Source organism: Crinia signifera, chromosome 5 (genome assembly GCF_055691185.1).
Source record: "Crinia signifera chromosome 5, ASM5569118v1, whole genome shotgun sequence".
Taxonomy (NCBI): Eukaryota; Metazoa; Chordata; class Amphibia; order Anura; family Myobatrachidae; genus Crinia; species Crinia signifera.
Window position 1 is genome coordinate 82087839 of NC_139221.1, and position 16309 is coordinate 82104147.

Below are 16309 nucleotides of genomic sequence, written 5' to 3' on the forward strand. Positions count from 1 at the left end.
ACAATCGGGATACACATTGGCTGCCTCTGCTGCACAGTAAATAGGTCAGTTTGCAAATTTGCTCTCACAACTGGAATTGAGAGATGACTCTTAAGGCCCTCATACACTAGTCCGACCTGTCTTAAGGACTAATGTATGGCTCCCTGGGAGGTTTGCTTACGATTTAGCACTTGATGTGCCATTTTGCATGCAATAAATCCCATGCGATTTATTGCATGCAATATCCCCCCGGGGAGCTGACAGCTGCAGGGGGGCGGGCAGCAGGATCCGTGCGGCGACTGGGAACTAGTAGCGGTATTTGCCAGGAGGGAAGCGGCTGCTGAATGGGAAAAATATTTTGAAAAGACTGGACCGTTTATTGACTGAGAGAGAATTCTCTCAGCCAATTAGTGTCCGGTCAATCTTTTTAAAATATTTCTTCACATTCAGCAGCCACTTCCTGCCCCGCTGCCCAGGTAATACCGTTACAAGCACACAGTCGCCACATTGACCCCGCTGTCTGCCCCAAGGACCCTGCCCCCTCCACTGCACATAGGTGTGTGCCAGCGATGCTTCACTGCTGGCACACACCTAGGATCAGACCCAACACATTGTGGGTGCTAAAAAGCACCTGTGATGTGCCACTGATGGGTTCAATCCTATCAATTTAATGTGCAGCCCGTCTGACCTCCTCACTCCAATCCCATGCGTACGGGACCACGCATTGGGTTGGAGGGGATGTCAAACACATCCAATTTGGGCTGATTTCTCAGGCTGATCCATCGGAATCAGCAAAATTGGCCCAAACTGGATAAGTGTATGGGCACCTTTAGAACCAAAAACCTCAAATATGGTTAATAATTAGAGATGTGCAGTTTCAGATTTCTCAGTATCTACCCAGATCTCAAAATGGGATCTTATTGGCATTAGTTATCTGTATCCAAGGCTCCAAAACATGTGACAGCCGGATAGCCAATAAGATCCCATTTTGAGATCCGGGTAAATCCGAACCTGCATATCTCTAGTAATAATGATCCTATTTTGTGGAATCATTCTTGCACATACACCCAGTATTAGGCCAGCAATAGAGTGATTCTGGGTAAGCAGTGACTTGACGGCAGATCAGACGTACACAAATCCAGATGCGCAGATACTGTGTGATGGCAGTGCTGCACAGCCAATGTGAAACGTCTGTATGATGTCCACAGACCTATCATGTGTACACACCCTCTGACCCGCTAGCGATATATATCGGCCAACATATTGACCAGTGTGTACCCAGCATTACTTATGTCAACCTTTTCTTTATGTCAACCTTTTTTCCAGTGTCGACCTGCTATACAGCCAGTCTTGGGGTATTGCAAAATTTGCAGTTACTAGAGCATGGTTTTGCATAAAAATATTGAGAAATACCATTCAAGTCTTCACAAAATCTGATCTCACCTGTTTTCTAGACTTCCTGATACTGAAATGTAGTCAAATATGATTAAATGTTGAACTAGTTCACAGAGCCCAACTCCTCCAGCATGAGGACAAACTGGTACTAAGTATAAAAATATGAAAAACAGTTCATACTGTGCATAGCAAAAACAAAGAAATTCATACACATGTAGCAACTACAGTAACATAAGGATAATTGTAACCACTTCTTAGCTCCAAAACAATGTCTAGGAGAATTCTTTGTAGAAAAATCATTAAAGGTGTTCTGTAACACAAAAGCAAAATGCAATAGGGCGAGTGCTGTTCTACATGTTTCAGAGATCAAAATGGACTTCAGGGGCGAAATGTAATGGGAGGAGTTTTTTTGTGTGATTTTTCCCGCAAAATATGCCGTTTTCGGGCATTTCCCGAAAATCGCATATTTTATAGGGTGCGATTTGCGGGAAAATTTTTATTTTTTAAAGGTGCGATTTTTAGATAGACTAAAAATCGCATCCAGATGTTTTCCCATTAAAAAGGATATAACTCGCATATTTAATGGGTTGCGATTTTTAGTAAAGGTTACTAAAAATCGCAAAAAAAATAGACCAGGTTCTGCCTGGCGATTTTATCAGAAACATGCACAGATCATGGAGATCTGTGCATGGTTCTGTTGTAAAAAAATAGTTAAAACAAAAAAAAAGAAAAAAAAAAACGGCGCATCCAGATGTTTTCCCATTAAAAAGGATATAACTCGCATATTTAATGGGTTGCGATTTTTAGTAAAGGTTACTAAAAATCGCAAAAAAAATAGACCAGGTTCTGCCTGGCGATTTTATCAGAAACATGCACAGATCATGGAGATCTGTGCATGGTTCTGTTGTAAAAAAATAGTTAAAACAAAAAAAAAGAAAAAAAAAAACGGCGTGCGGTCTCCCTCCTAAGCATAACCAGCCCCGGGCTCAAAAAGCCGGTGCTGGTATCATAAAATCCGGAAGCGGTCATCTATTAGAATGAACTTAGGTCTACAGTCATTAGGTCGACCCCACTAGGTCGACTGGCAGGAAGGTCGACCTGACTTAAGGTCGACATGGGCCAAGGTCGACATGACTTAAGGTCGAATTTGCATAAAGGTCGACATGAGGAAGGTCGACTGGTCATAAGGTCGACATGGGTTTTTCACTGTTTTTTGAGCCGACATGCGGTATTTCATGCCCTACCATCCACTAGGGCGTGGTGGGAGAATAAAATAGTGTGCCGAGCGCAGCGAGGCACCGTGCCCGAAGCATCGCGAGCGAAGCGAGCGATGCGAGGGTCCGATTCTCATTGCCAACTGTGTCCATGTCGACTGTGTCGACATTTGGATCAAAAAACAGTGAAAAACCCATGTCGACCTTATGACCAGTCGACCTTCCTCATGTCGACCTTTATGCAAATTCGACCTTAATTCATGTCGACCTTGGCCCATGTCGACATTAAGTCAGGTCGACCTTCCTGCCAGTCGACTTAGTGGAGTCAACCTAATGACTGTAGACCTAAGTTCATTCTGACAGATGTCCCGATTCCCATAAAATCACAGGAACAAACAAGTTGGGGTTCCCTTGATTTAATGAAACCAGCACCAGGCTCAACGTCCAGCGCTGGTTCCCAAAATACGGGGGACAAAATGACTAGGGGTCCCCCGTATTTTAAGAACCAGCACCAGACCCAACCAGCCAGCAGGGTAATGCACAGCCGGGGGGACACTTATTATATAAGGTCCCGCGGCCAAAGCATTATCCCCGTGGCTGGTCAGCATGGGCAGGGGTCCTGGGGAAGTGGGGACCCCCCCCCCCAATGAAGGGGTCCCCCCCCTCCAGGACTTACCAGCCCATGCTGAAAGTCCGGGGCTGTCCCCGATGCCCCTGGGCGGTGGGCATCGGGCTGATGAAAAGTGTAAAAAAAAAAAAAGAATCAAAACTATTGTCTTCTACTGAAGAACTATGGGAATCTACTGGTACATTCTAGAAGGTAAGACATGCAAATATTCTAGATGATAATATTCTCTGTGATATTCTAGAATATCCCCCTCTCTGTAAAAAAGTGATCAGCCATTGTCAGGTAAGCGCAGGGTTGCGCTCCCGAAAATCAGGTCCCCCTATCAGCCCCCCGGGAAAAGTGGGCAACCCTCCCAGATACAGGTGGAACCACCCGAATCTCTCTGGCTGCAGCGGAAAATGACAGAGATTTGTGGCTTTTCGATGCAAATAGCATTGTTTAGCCCCACCCCTCCTCGAATACCAGCAAATTGCAGGATTTGCCATACTGGGGGCAGGGGTTGATGATGTCTACCTCAGACCCCTCCCCAAATGCTGCTGACAGTCTTTTTCTTGTTTCTCATCCTTGTATCTCTAAAATTAGAGCCAATCCAGCAAAATCAATGTCATATTCAGAATCCGCACCACAAAAGGTACAAACAGGTGTGATTAAATAAACTAAAAATCGGTATTTTAAAGTGATAAATCCTGCGGCAGTTGTGTACCCTTCTGCTGTATAAGCACGGTCATCATAGACTTACTACCGAATTTCTTTGCCATGAGAAGAACAGAGAGGTTCTCATTCACACTTCCCAATCTGCAGCTGTCGATTTGGAGATACTGGAGAGCGTGGGCTTGCAGGAACTGCTTAAACATTACTCTGTTGTGACACTTGATGGAAGGGAGAAAAAGGTTGATAGCTAGACGTGGCATAACAATGGCACAGCATCTCTGTGATTTCTAGTTAAACAATGTGGTCACAAAGCATAAGGGACCCCAAATCTAGCAATGGAGAGTGCAGATAATTAGTGTTTTTTGTTTATTAAATTCATTTTTAATTAGTCTCTTTGTGATCACATTTTCTCATGCACCCTGTTTTAACTTATTTATCATGCCTTGTGTCAACTATTTCCCTAGGTGCTTTGCAACAGGTGTGTTGGTAATTGCCTCACCTTTAAAAGCATAGTTGCTGTGAGCTTTAGACTAAATAGCATGCCTGAAGTCTAATGGTGTGTACACAGGGTACAATCCAGCATACAATTTTGACTATATAGTCAAAATTGTATCCGGATCGCATGCAGATCGTACAGGTTTTTTACCTTGCAATCCTGATGCGCGCTCCGGGACAGCACAAATCAAAACCCAGATCGACATGGCAGCAATGACTATATAGTGCAGCACTATATATTCAAAATCGCATGCATATCGGGTGGCTTGTCGTGTGATTCGATCCCGATGCGATCTGATCGTATCGGGATCGAATAGCAAGCCTGATCATCCGTGTGTACACACCATAACACTAATGTGATAGCTATATTTATTGTGTAATTATTTGGAGGAATAGAGTAGGACCTGCAGAAAAGTGGGGTCACGTGCCAGGGGCTGCAGGCTTAAATGCTTTGATCACTACATGAACTAAATCTCCACGGTTTATTATTGTTCATTAATTTAGTGAGTGCAGAGCCCCTGTGAGAAGTAGCCTGCCCTCTCCCCTGTGCTACTTCCCATTTGCCCTAGCTGTGCCAGTCTATAGCTGTATACACACTATGCAATATATTGTTCATTAGATTGTCTTTGATGAACAGGAGACTCTGCCGGGGGAGCTGCAGAGGGAAACAGCGGATCACAGGAGCACGCTCCTGCGACCATTAAGGGGCTGTACACGGGAGCGTGCACCCAGCAATTTATCGCTGCAGCACAAACAAATCACTGGCAATATGGTCGCTCAGTGACTATATTGCCAGCGATATAGCGTTGTGTGTACACAGCTTAAGACCATGCCTTTCTGTATTCTTTTTAGTGATAAAGAGTTATACACACACTATACTTATTTATGTGCTATACCTAGGTATAGATTGTAATGCTAGCAACAGTCTTACATAGTCCCAGAGCTACACAAGACTCCTGTTTGTCTACAGCTAGTTCCGCTGATTAAGGAGCAAAAAGCTGCAGCTGTTAAACTCTCAGATGCCTGTAACCCCATCTACCCTATAAGCACTGTGGGCCTTATTCTGGTTGGAGCGGCCGGGCCGTACGCGTACGTCCCGGTGTTTTTCATAATCTGCGCATGTGCAGATACGCTAATGCGCCGGTGCGAACACTCCACAACGCTTACGGCTGGGGTCTCAACGTGCGAAAAAACCTGTACGCGAGTATACGGGTAATGGGGCGGCATAGGGGCGTGTTGATGGGAGCGGCCGAAATAATGAGGGAAAATGGGCGTAAATATGGGCGTACACGGGGGTGTGCACCAAAAATGAGCGGTGCTACTACCGCACGATCGACTAAAGCACCGTTCATTTCGGACACCAGACAGGCGCCCGGCAACCGCCAGCTCAGACCACCCCTACAGATACCGCATGCCAGCGTGCGCCTGGGATTGCTAATTAACGCTAATTACTACTCAAACACATACACCTGAATGTAATAAGCAATGCTGCAGTCTATTAAGTCCAAAGCATGATTTCACTACCTGCAAGCCACACATACAGCACGCAAACACATTGGAAGCTTCTCTTTCTATACTTCTCCACATTTAAACGTTTGTTTAATTTAAGGTAAGAATCTTTTTAAGACCTGCTTATATACGCTAAGGTAGGGATTTGCTAAACAGTTAGACACATTCACTACGTGCTTTCATAGACTTTACACAGTAGCACACTCAATCTACACAAGTCGACATGTGTCAACGTGTTCACTCTAATACAAACATAGGTTTTCTATTTAGGATACAATAACATAAACCACATCTAACACCTACAAAGGATGTTTCAGCAATGTTTGAAGGCCATGACCACTATTTTGCACACAATCTTTGTATAGTACCCAAAATACTGAACTGTACCACTATCTTATCTGCTATGAATTGGATTTGACTACACTCTGGATGTAAGATGCCACCAATCACATTATTGCACTCACATCTCTCTAACAAAGGATTCCTACATCTGCTTATGACACTGTCAAATCATATATATTTAAAAAGTTATGCATGTTTGTTCACAAGCTATTTTATCATGTTTGGCCCATTCACACATCTTTTTTTAGGGAGGACACATATGCATTCCTACACAAATGTACCTTTTCACCCCTGTTTCTCTGCCTCACCCACTCCATGAGGAAAGCATTGTTCTGGACCTGCTTTTACCTACTACTGTAGGAGCTACCTCACCTGCACACAAACTGCTTTCTCACCTATGAAGTTGCTCTGCACATGTGCTGACACAAACTAATTAGCTGGGAAAAGTTGGATAGGAACATGGTAATGGCCATGGAGAGGGTTACACATGGGAAACTTCTACCACACTTCATCAAATGTTCAAAAATACCCTGGTCAGTAAGTACACATAAATCTAGTATTTGTTTCACACAAGAAATTACACAGACCACAATTTTGATTTAATTGGGAAAAGAAATGTATTTGCTGTTCAGCATCACAGCTTATTTCACACTTTAATGTAAGAAATCAAATAAACAAATAAAATAGACACAAAAATAAAAAAACTGCCAGAACAAGAGGTTGCATATCTCCAAACATGTGTTACCCTGCAAATGCAATGGTGAAAGAAATGGGGACACCAGAATACGTACTGCAACAACCAGGGTGAATACTAAGCAAGATACACACCACCAAAAAAAAATATCCTGCATTTGTAGAGGTAAAAATACGAACTTTCATGCCCATGGCACGCAAATGGATCGATGGCCAACTCAGGAAGCGGATGTCCAGTGCAATTTAAACCTTTGGGCTCCAACCACAGAGGAAGTGAACCAGGTCTCATTTGGGCCCTTTTTTGCCCCTTTTAGATGGGGCCTTGGGGACAGGGGCCTTTGGCTCAGCTGGCTTTCGGCGTCTTCCCCTAGTCGACACAGGAGGGTCATCAGAGGTGGAAGGTTGGGGAGCAGATTGGGGTGGGGCAACAGATGGGGGATTGTCCCTTAGGGACCTGGCGGTGGACAGCTGCTCCGCAAGAAGTTCATTCTGGCGGCTGAGGTGTTGGCCAATGCTTACTATGCCAGCCGCAGGAGTTTCATTAATGCGGTTCAAGGCCTCAACCTGCAGCTTGTTTGTGGCCTTCCACTCCGCCAGAAAATCCGCCACCTGCTGCTGACGGATCGCAGCATCCACCCCTTGCTGCTCGATCCTCTCCAGCGTCACCAACAGGCTCTCATCCCATGTCTCCTGTGGCTGGGGCTGGGGGCGACGTCTTGGTGGAGGCTGGACAACTTGCTCCACCTGTGGCTCTGCAGAGGAAGATGCTGCCGGTACATCCTGGGTTTCTGCTTCTGCTAGGATAAGAATTGAAAACAATGTCACCATCACATACGCAATAAAAAATATCTTTCCCCGCAGTCTGCGACTGTGACTTACCATCAAAAGCAGCAGCAAAGACCTCCGCCGGGAGCTCACTGTCCATATTGGAGATCCCCCTGATCTCCCCCACATCAATCACGTCCAAGGAGTCCTGCTCCAGGGGGGTATACTCCAAATGGTCAGGCATAGGACCTCTCCCGGTGGACATGCTGTGGTTGTACCGGTCAGTCATCTTCCTCTTCAGTGTACTTTTGAAGTCAGTCCACCTACAAGTTTAAAAATACAAATATCACCATGAGATATGTGCACCACTGTGCTACGTGTAGGGTTACCACCTAGTCCCTTAAATTCCGGACACATGTTAATTACACAGGTTCTGTGGCAGTTTAAAATTAGGTGAAGTGGAGTCTTGAAGTCAGCCAGCCACAGAACCTGTGTAATTAATATGTGTCCGGAATTAAAGGGACTATGTGGTACCCCTAGCTACGTGACATTTCCTAGTGTGGGTGCTCTTATGTTTTTTTGCCATATGTGTCCCACACACACATTCATGTCTAAATTAGGAGGCATTTCAGTGTCTCATCTCATTCATTAGGCCACTAAATGCACATACATACATCACTATGCAGAAATGACATCATCCATGGCCAAATTAGGCACCTCCACCTGGTGTGAAACTACACATTCCACCATAGCTTGACAATGTGGTTATTATGGAGTAATTTAACTATGGAATGGCATACTGGGATGTGTAGTTTCTCACCAGCTACATGTGCACAGTTTGGTCATTCTTGTTTCAGTAGCATCATATGGAACATGTTACAACAACTCTTTCAAAAACACACTTTCTCTTGTCCCATCACATACTTCACATGAGCAGAACTGTGCCCATAACCTCACATCACACCAATGGTGCATGTTTCATATATCAATGTGGGTTATTAGACATGGTTGTGTTCACATGTGACATTGAAGTGTAGCACTATCTACAAACACACCTTTCTATTAGTCTCAAAACATACATGTAACATATGTACACACATATGACATCAGGGGGACAAAGACCAGGGCAATTTTTCAGCAGTCTCCAGCAGGAACTGAGGCCCTTATTCTAGTTCACTCTTTCTGCCCAAATATTTCTTTGATGGACAAAACCATGTGCACTGCAGGTGAGGCAGGTGTAAAACCCCACCCAAATCTGATTATCTCTGCACAAGTAACACCTGCCTCACCTGCAGTGCACATGGTTTTGTCCATCTAAGAAATATTTGGGCAGAAAGAGTGAACTAGAATAAGGGCCTCAGTTCCTGCTGGAGACTGCTGAAAAATTGCCCTGACAAACACACTAACCTTTTCTTCACCGCGTCCCAATTTCTGACCACTGGTGCCACCTGGTTCACTTCCTCTGTGATCTTCTCCCAAAGGTTTCTCCTTGCACTGGCACTAGGCTTCCTGGTTGCCAATTCAATCCATTCGCGTGCCCTGGGCACTAGAATTCGCATTTCGGCCTCTACAAATGCAGGGTTTCTCTTTCTGGTGGTGGTATCCTGCTCAGTCATCACCCTAGATGTTGCAGCACGTTTTCTGGTGGCCCCAGTTCTCTCACCATGCACCTGCTGGGTCACACCTGTTTGGAGAGATGCAACCTCTTGTTCTGGCTGGTTGCTTGGCCCTTGTGGAGCTGGTGGAGGTTCAACAGGGCCTGTTACTGAGGGGCCCGCTTGATCTTGCAGGCTACTCCTCTCTTGGGCCCTCCTTCTCCGCTCCTGTTCCCTCTTGTTCAGTGCATCAAGCAGGGATTGTGATGTAGCTCTCTGCAGAGCGTCCTCAGCTGCGGAATCGTCTGAGTCAGACATGTTTGCAGCAATTGTGGGCTGCATCTGACTGAATATTTATATGTTAATCTCCCGCCATGAACAAGGGGGCGTATATTTTTCCACGCAATGTAGATGCAAATTTACGCCGATATTTCCCGCCGATAATTCCCGCTTACATTACGCAGGTCTCAACGCACCTGATCAATCACCTGTATATGCACATACACAGGTTGTGGAGCATTGTGGGCTACATCGTGAAATGTGTGCACCTGTCATTCCAATGATGAGTGTTGTCAGCTGGTATCTGTTGGAGTTCGTGTATGCTTTGTGAGTCACATTTCAAAACATCACGTTACAATGCTTTCCTTACATATGTAATGTGTATGAAATTGTCATACAGCAACATGTTGCATTGTGGCCCTTTAAGCAGCGTAGTTATAAGTAGAGGGTTGCGTGTATTATTTTCCGCACACTGTAAAAACAGTACTCCTCTCCATGGAAATCGGTGTATCGTGCCCCCTTTAAGCAGCGTAGTTTTAAGTAGAGGGTTGCGTGTATTATTTTCCGCACACTGTAAATACAGTGCTCCTCTCTATACATTGAATGCATGCTGTTGGTTGTGGTGTGTGTATATCGGAACGGTCCGCGTAAGTTTCTATTCGCATCCAGTTTGTTAATGTAAGAGGGATTAATAAAGTTAATACCAAACAAACAATTTTTTCGACCAATCAGCAAGCACCAAAAGTGATATATGTACCTGCAATTAATAACTGCGCCATTGCCAATATGACTTGTAATCGAGCTAGGCCCTTTTCCACCCCTGAGCTGTTGGCCCTGGTCGACGTTATGGACCGTCACCTGGGGCCCAGGGGCCCATATATTAGCAATGCGGACAAGCGGCGGGCGTATACTGCTGCCCGCCGCCTGATCTTCTCGACGACCGGCGTCCGCAGAAGCCTGGGGCAGGTTGAGCGGCGCTGGTCAGACCTGCGGCGGCGCCAGCCAGTGTTTCTCAGCAGCCTTCGCCGCCATATTGCCCGATGTAAGTTTTGATTACTAGTATGTCAGCGTTTTTTAGCAATGTTTTGTGTACTTTTTATAAATATGTTCCTGTATATGGGGGTGTATATGGGTGTATATGGGGTGTATATGGGGGTATATGGGGGGTATATGGGTGTATATGGGGGGTATATGGGGGGGATATGGGGGGTATATGGGGGTATATGGAGGGTATATGGGGGGTATATGGGGTGTATATGGGTGTATATGGGGGGTATATGGGGTGTATATGGGGGGGATATGGGGTGTATATGGGGGGTATATGGGGGGTATATGGGTGTATAGGGGGTGTATAGGGGGGGTTTAAGTAGTTGCTCAGTTTTTGGGTGTAGGATATCAATTAGTTTGCATGATAAATGTCTGAAATATCACAGCAATGATAATTTTGAAGGTTATGAGCATGACTAATGTGAATTTTTCTTTCCCCCTTTTTTATGAAACCCAATCTTCGATTTCTATGCCATCAACATGAACATTTCAGCACGGGCAAGGGCACGCATGGAAGCCCGGGAGCAGGCAGCCCGGGACCAGGCAGCCCTGGAGGAGGAAGAGGAGGAGGAGGAAGAAGAGGAGGAGGAAGAGGAGAAGGAGGAAGAGGAGAAGGAGGAAGAGGAGGAGAAGGAAGAGGAGGCCGAGACAATGGCTCAAGCTTGGTCCCACACAATTTCCCCACCCCCACCCCAACCCCCACCCCAACCCCCACCCACACCCTCCCCAAACCCCTCCCCCACCCCCACCCCACCCCATTTCCTACCCCCCTACACCTCTCCACCACCCACCCCCAAACCTCTCCAATCCCCACTCACACCCACTACCTCTATCCAAATTCCCATCCCATCCCCCTTGCTCCTGATCCCCCAACCACCGCACAGCCAACCAGCGGCGACCAGGATGGCTCAAGTAGCCGTAAGTAAATAATGTGTCTAATGTTTACCTACACATTTCTACACATAAACAATCACAACAACCACATATGTTTATCCAACATCAACATTAGTTGCAACATATGACTGCAGGGCGACCATGAGGTGTGTCCAGTGGCGTAACTATACCTCCGCAGCCCCCGCGGTGGCGGGGGGGCGCAGAGAAATTGGGGGCGCCGCCGGGGGGGCTGCGGAGGTATAGTTACCTGTGGTCTTCGTCTCGCCCGGCTCTCTGCCGGGACCTGCCTGACGTCACGGTCCCGGCCGGCTCCTGCTGCAATGAAAACTGACTATTATAAAATGGCTGCCCCCATACTGCAGACAGTTTTCTGTCTGCAGTATGGGGGCAGCCATTTTCGAAGAGTCAGTTTTCATTGCAGGAGCCGGCCGGGACCGTGACGTCAGGCAGGTCCCGGCAGAGAGCCGGGCGAGATGCAGACTGCGGGGACAGGTAAGTGTGAGAAGGGGGGTCAGGTTAGGTGGGCGGGTGGCGGGTGGGCGGCGGCGGGGGGGGGGGGGGCGCCGAAAAAACATCCGGCGGGGGGGCGCTGAAAACCTAGTTACGCCCCTGGGTGTGTCCTGTCCTTCTCCAGGAACAAGGGTCCCCTTGGTGGTTTTTTGGAGTGTGGCCATGCCTCACCCCTTGAATAATTGACATAACAGTACATCCAATGAGATATCCGACATTAGTGGTGTGGTAGTAATGTGGCTCCAGGTGTTGGGTAACTCCAGTTCCCAGCATGATGTGCAACATAAATGTAGAGATTGTTTTGTTAATAGTGTGAGGCCATGCGGATGCATGCTTTACAAACATAGCTGTAGGCCTATAATTTGTACAGCAATGTCCTAAATTTTAAATAGTAAGGAGTGCTTAAGCCACAACAATGTCATAACCCTTAAATAGCACAGCCTAATTGTGAGGTTAGAGGACAGTCCCCCAAAACCAAACTACCAATTGGGTCTCAGCATACATACATTCAAGAAGGAGTAATTGAATTAATGTTATTTACTATGTACAGTATGTGTGTGTTAACATATTATTTTTTAGTACTGTGTTTACAGCAGACCCATCTTCAATGTAGTTTCAAAATGTATGTGGCCTTCACACATAACTCTGAACTTTTTATTATGTACAAATACAACAAACATTTGTGTATGTTATATATTAATTTTTTTTTTTTATCCCTTCACTACAGACACTGAACAGCAGCAGGAGGAGGTGGCAGCCCTAATGCGGGAGATCGTTCTCACCCTCCTGTACCTCCAGATCCTGTTTGGCCTTCTGGAGGCCCGCATGTAATTTTTTTTTATCCCCCCCCCCTTATTATTTGTGTTATAAATAAAAGTTTATGTACAGTTCGAAATTGCCTGTGTTTTTAATCAGAAATATGTTAGAGGGCTTGTAAGGGTAGCTACATACAGATGTGTACTGTAAGTTATACTTGTAATTTGAGGTGAGGGGTAATGATTGATGTGTGAATGTGTGTGTTTTTGAGTAAAATAACACATAGTGAAAATGCATGAATGTTTAATGTTGTTCGATTAAAACATCACACATAACATCAGGGTAGGTATACATGTTACACATTGTGGACAAAGTAATTATGGACATAATTTAGTACATATACTGAAACACCAACATAACTTGATTTAAAAGTAACAGCAATATGGGGACACATAGATAGTGATTAAAATGCCACATTAGAACATAACAAATATACATGTAATGAGGGTTCAAATGTTGTTTTATTAGGTCTTTATTAAGGTAGACAATTGAGTTAATAGAAAACAATAATAGATTAACAAATAGATTAATTAATCAGTTGTCAGAATTGTAGTTGAAAGGCAAGATTTGCAGGTCCATATATGTGAAGGGTATGGCAGCGTACACGGACGTACGCTCACTCTCACGAGCGGTGACAAGCGGTGTTTTCCATTGAAAACAATAGGGACCCGTCCGTGCAAGCTGGCGTACGCTCAGATCTACGCAAGAAGTTGGTGGGAAGACGGACGAAAGACGTCCGTAAACGGCGCCGTACGCTCAGTTGTACGCTTGTTGTCGGAGTGCAAGGCTGAGCCGTCCGCGTACGTTGCCGTACGCTCATTTGTACGCCACTCCCCTTCTGCGTTATTTCTGCCCGTACGTAAGCGGCTGATTTGTGGGTGGACCTAACCCTAACGGCCGCGTACGGCTAGCGTATGTTAATGGCGAACGTACGCACGTTTGGCCGCTCCGATCAGAATAACCTCCTGTATGTATGTGCAGCTGTCACAAGGCACCGTCTATATGCACAATCTACAAATATTGAACACTTACTTGCTCTCCTGTAGCAACACCGATTCCCAATGGTGCCAAAGCCTAAATAGGAAATAACAGCATCGTGAAGCCTTTTCATTTCTATTGACCATCAGAGTAATACTGCTTTTAAACCAAAGTTGTGGGTCAGATACAGGATTTGGAACATGTTTCTAAGCTGGGTCGGACCTGGGACGTCACCTCTTTTCTACTGCACCACCGACCCAGAATCTTACTTTCTGGAATGAGCATCACATTCCTTTAACTCTGGGGTAGCCAACTCCAGTCCTCGAGAGCTACCAACAGTGCACGTTTTCCAGATCTCCTCACAGAATCACAAGTGAAGTAATTGTGGCTCTTTGAAAATGTTTCAGCTAGTAACGAGTGCACCTGTGCAGCAGCTAGGTTGTCTGGAAAATGTGAATTGTTGGTAGCTCTCGAGGACTGTGGTTGGCTACCACTGCTTTAACTTCTTAACTTCTTCATACCTTTGAAAAAGTTGTCTGTGGACGACGAAACGCGTCAGCCCAAGTGTTACACTCTGACTATTTGGATTACATATAAGAAGTTTATCCACTTGGACCAACTCTCCCTCTCCCAGAATTTCCAATTGTTGGACATCTGTACACTGGACATTAGAAGGGACACCACCACCTGCTACTCATTGGAGCCGTCCTTCAATAAGGACTGAACCTTTACATCCACACAAAAACAGGATCAGGTTTGAAAGCTTCCAGTCAGGTTTATGGACACCCGCCATTCCAGTTTCTACAAGTACCAAAGTGGGAGATTGTGATTCCTCAAATCGGGAGAGTAACAATAGGAACAAGTGAGATATTCTGTGTTTATATGCATTTATGTTCAAGTATCCATGTAATCCTAATCCGGGTGTATACCATGTTTTAATATCATCATATACAATTGTTTTTTAAGTATTCTCAATGTTATATTTGCTAGAATAAAAGATTTTTATTTGTAATACCCAATTGGTCAAACCTATTTTTATGTAGCGCTCCACTACCTTCTGTTTTTTCTTCCTTTTTACTTCTTCCCTGGTTTGAATGGCCATCTCCAGGCAGCCGGCAGGTACTGTAGTGTAGTTCAATGATCACAATGATCAGTTATCGCAATGAAGCGCATCAGTTAAGAAAGGGGCCCAACACACTAGAAGCTACCTAAAGATCTCCCTACACTTTATAGTGAAAGAAGCTACTAACTGTGGAGTCAAGTATAGCGGCAGTTGTGCTGCACTGGCTTTACTGTGACTGGCAGTGACTTCCTATTGGTAAGATGGACCTGCCAGTCACCCAAGGCAGTTCCCTCCTTCTGGGACTCGGCAGCCCATAAAATCCTGGGTACTGCGCACACGCCGGTTCCGGTGCCTGTCATCTGTGTTATACAGGTGCCGGGGCCGTGATATCCCTTCTATAGGCTGTCTATGGCCGCATGTGTAGTACAGAGGTTTGTACTGCACATGCGCCAGTCCCGGCGCCTGTCATCATAGTAAAGGCACCGGGAATGCTGCGCCTGTGGCGGGACTAGGAGGAGCGGCAGTGGACATGGTGGCGGCGGCAGGGGGGGTGCCTGCATCGCGGCCAGCGGCAGCCCCCTTCCTGCCATAAGGTACGAGCCGCCACTGATACAGAGCCCCAACTACTATTGAAGCTATGGCCTGAAGGCTACCTATGAGCAAATTATGTTCTATGACAAATAAAACATTTAAATAATGAATAATAAAATAATATCTAATAGAATACCAAGAAGATAGTGAGGTTAGTTTTGTGGTAAGCTTTAAGTGCAGTTAAGAAAAGATGCAAACAAAGCATATATTTTTACCTAAAAATATCCTATTCCATTTTCTCTACTCAGATAATTAACTTGAAACTTACCCCCAAATTAGCTTTTTTTGGAATATTAGGATTACCTTGGAAATAGCTGCATGACCAAGTATATCATCTGGTGATGTAGGCTCCTCTATCCATAGAGGTTTAAATTCTGCTAATTGTTTCACCCAGGATATGGCTTCATTTACATCCCACCTCTGGTTTGCATCAAGCATCTAAATTAATAACAATCAATTAGAAAGACACACACACACACACACACACACACACACACACACACACACACACACAGTACATTTATAGATACCACAGTCACACTGGCACTCCATAATAAGTCCACTAATACTCGCCCTGTTGCTCTCCCAGGTATCTGTATGAAGCCCAACAATAGAACAGCAGCTAGGGCTAGAGTCATGGGTCTCACATTGAAAGCAAGGACAACGGTGTCATTCAGCTCGTTTAAAGAGAACAATGGGGTTTGTGGATTGAGCAATGCATTTGAGCTCGCAGACTAATGTCAAGGGACCCAACCCACTGTAAATCCTACCTGGTTGAAAGCTCATCTGCCAAATAACTCATGGATTTTAAATGTGAGAAAGGTCACCAACACATCTCCTGAATCACCAAGTACCACTAAGGAGG

General features: G+C 45.4%; 1 protein-coding gene across 3 annotated transcripts in view; it reads right to left on the reverse strand.

Annotated features, from left to right (window-relative positions):
* LOC146080363 (mitochondrial enolase superfamily member 1) overlaps positions 1-16309 on the reverse strand; it is a 44780-nt gene that overhangs the window by 6851 nt on the left and 21620 nt on the right. The window contains exons 11-14 of one of the 3 annotated variants that reach the window (XM_083187551.1): positions 15748-15882; positions 13845-13886; positions 3956-4085; positions 1423-1522 (exon numbers count right to left, since the gene is read on the reverse strand). In XM_083187551.1, coding sequence (XP_083043677.1) covers positions 1423-1522; positions 3956-4085; positions 13845-13886; positions 15748-15882 — 407 coding nt within the window. The remainder of the gene's footprint in view (positions 1-1422; positions 1523-3955; positions 4086-13844; positions 13887-15747; positions 15883-16309) is intronic. The other 2 variants (XM_083187552.1, XM_083187553.1) reach the window with 2 other exon arrangements.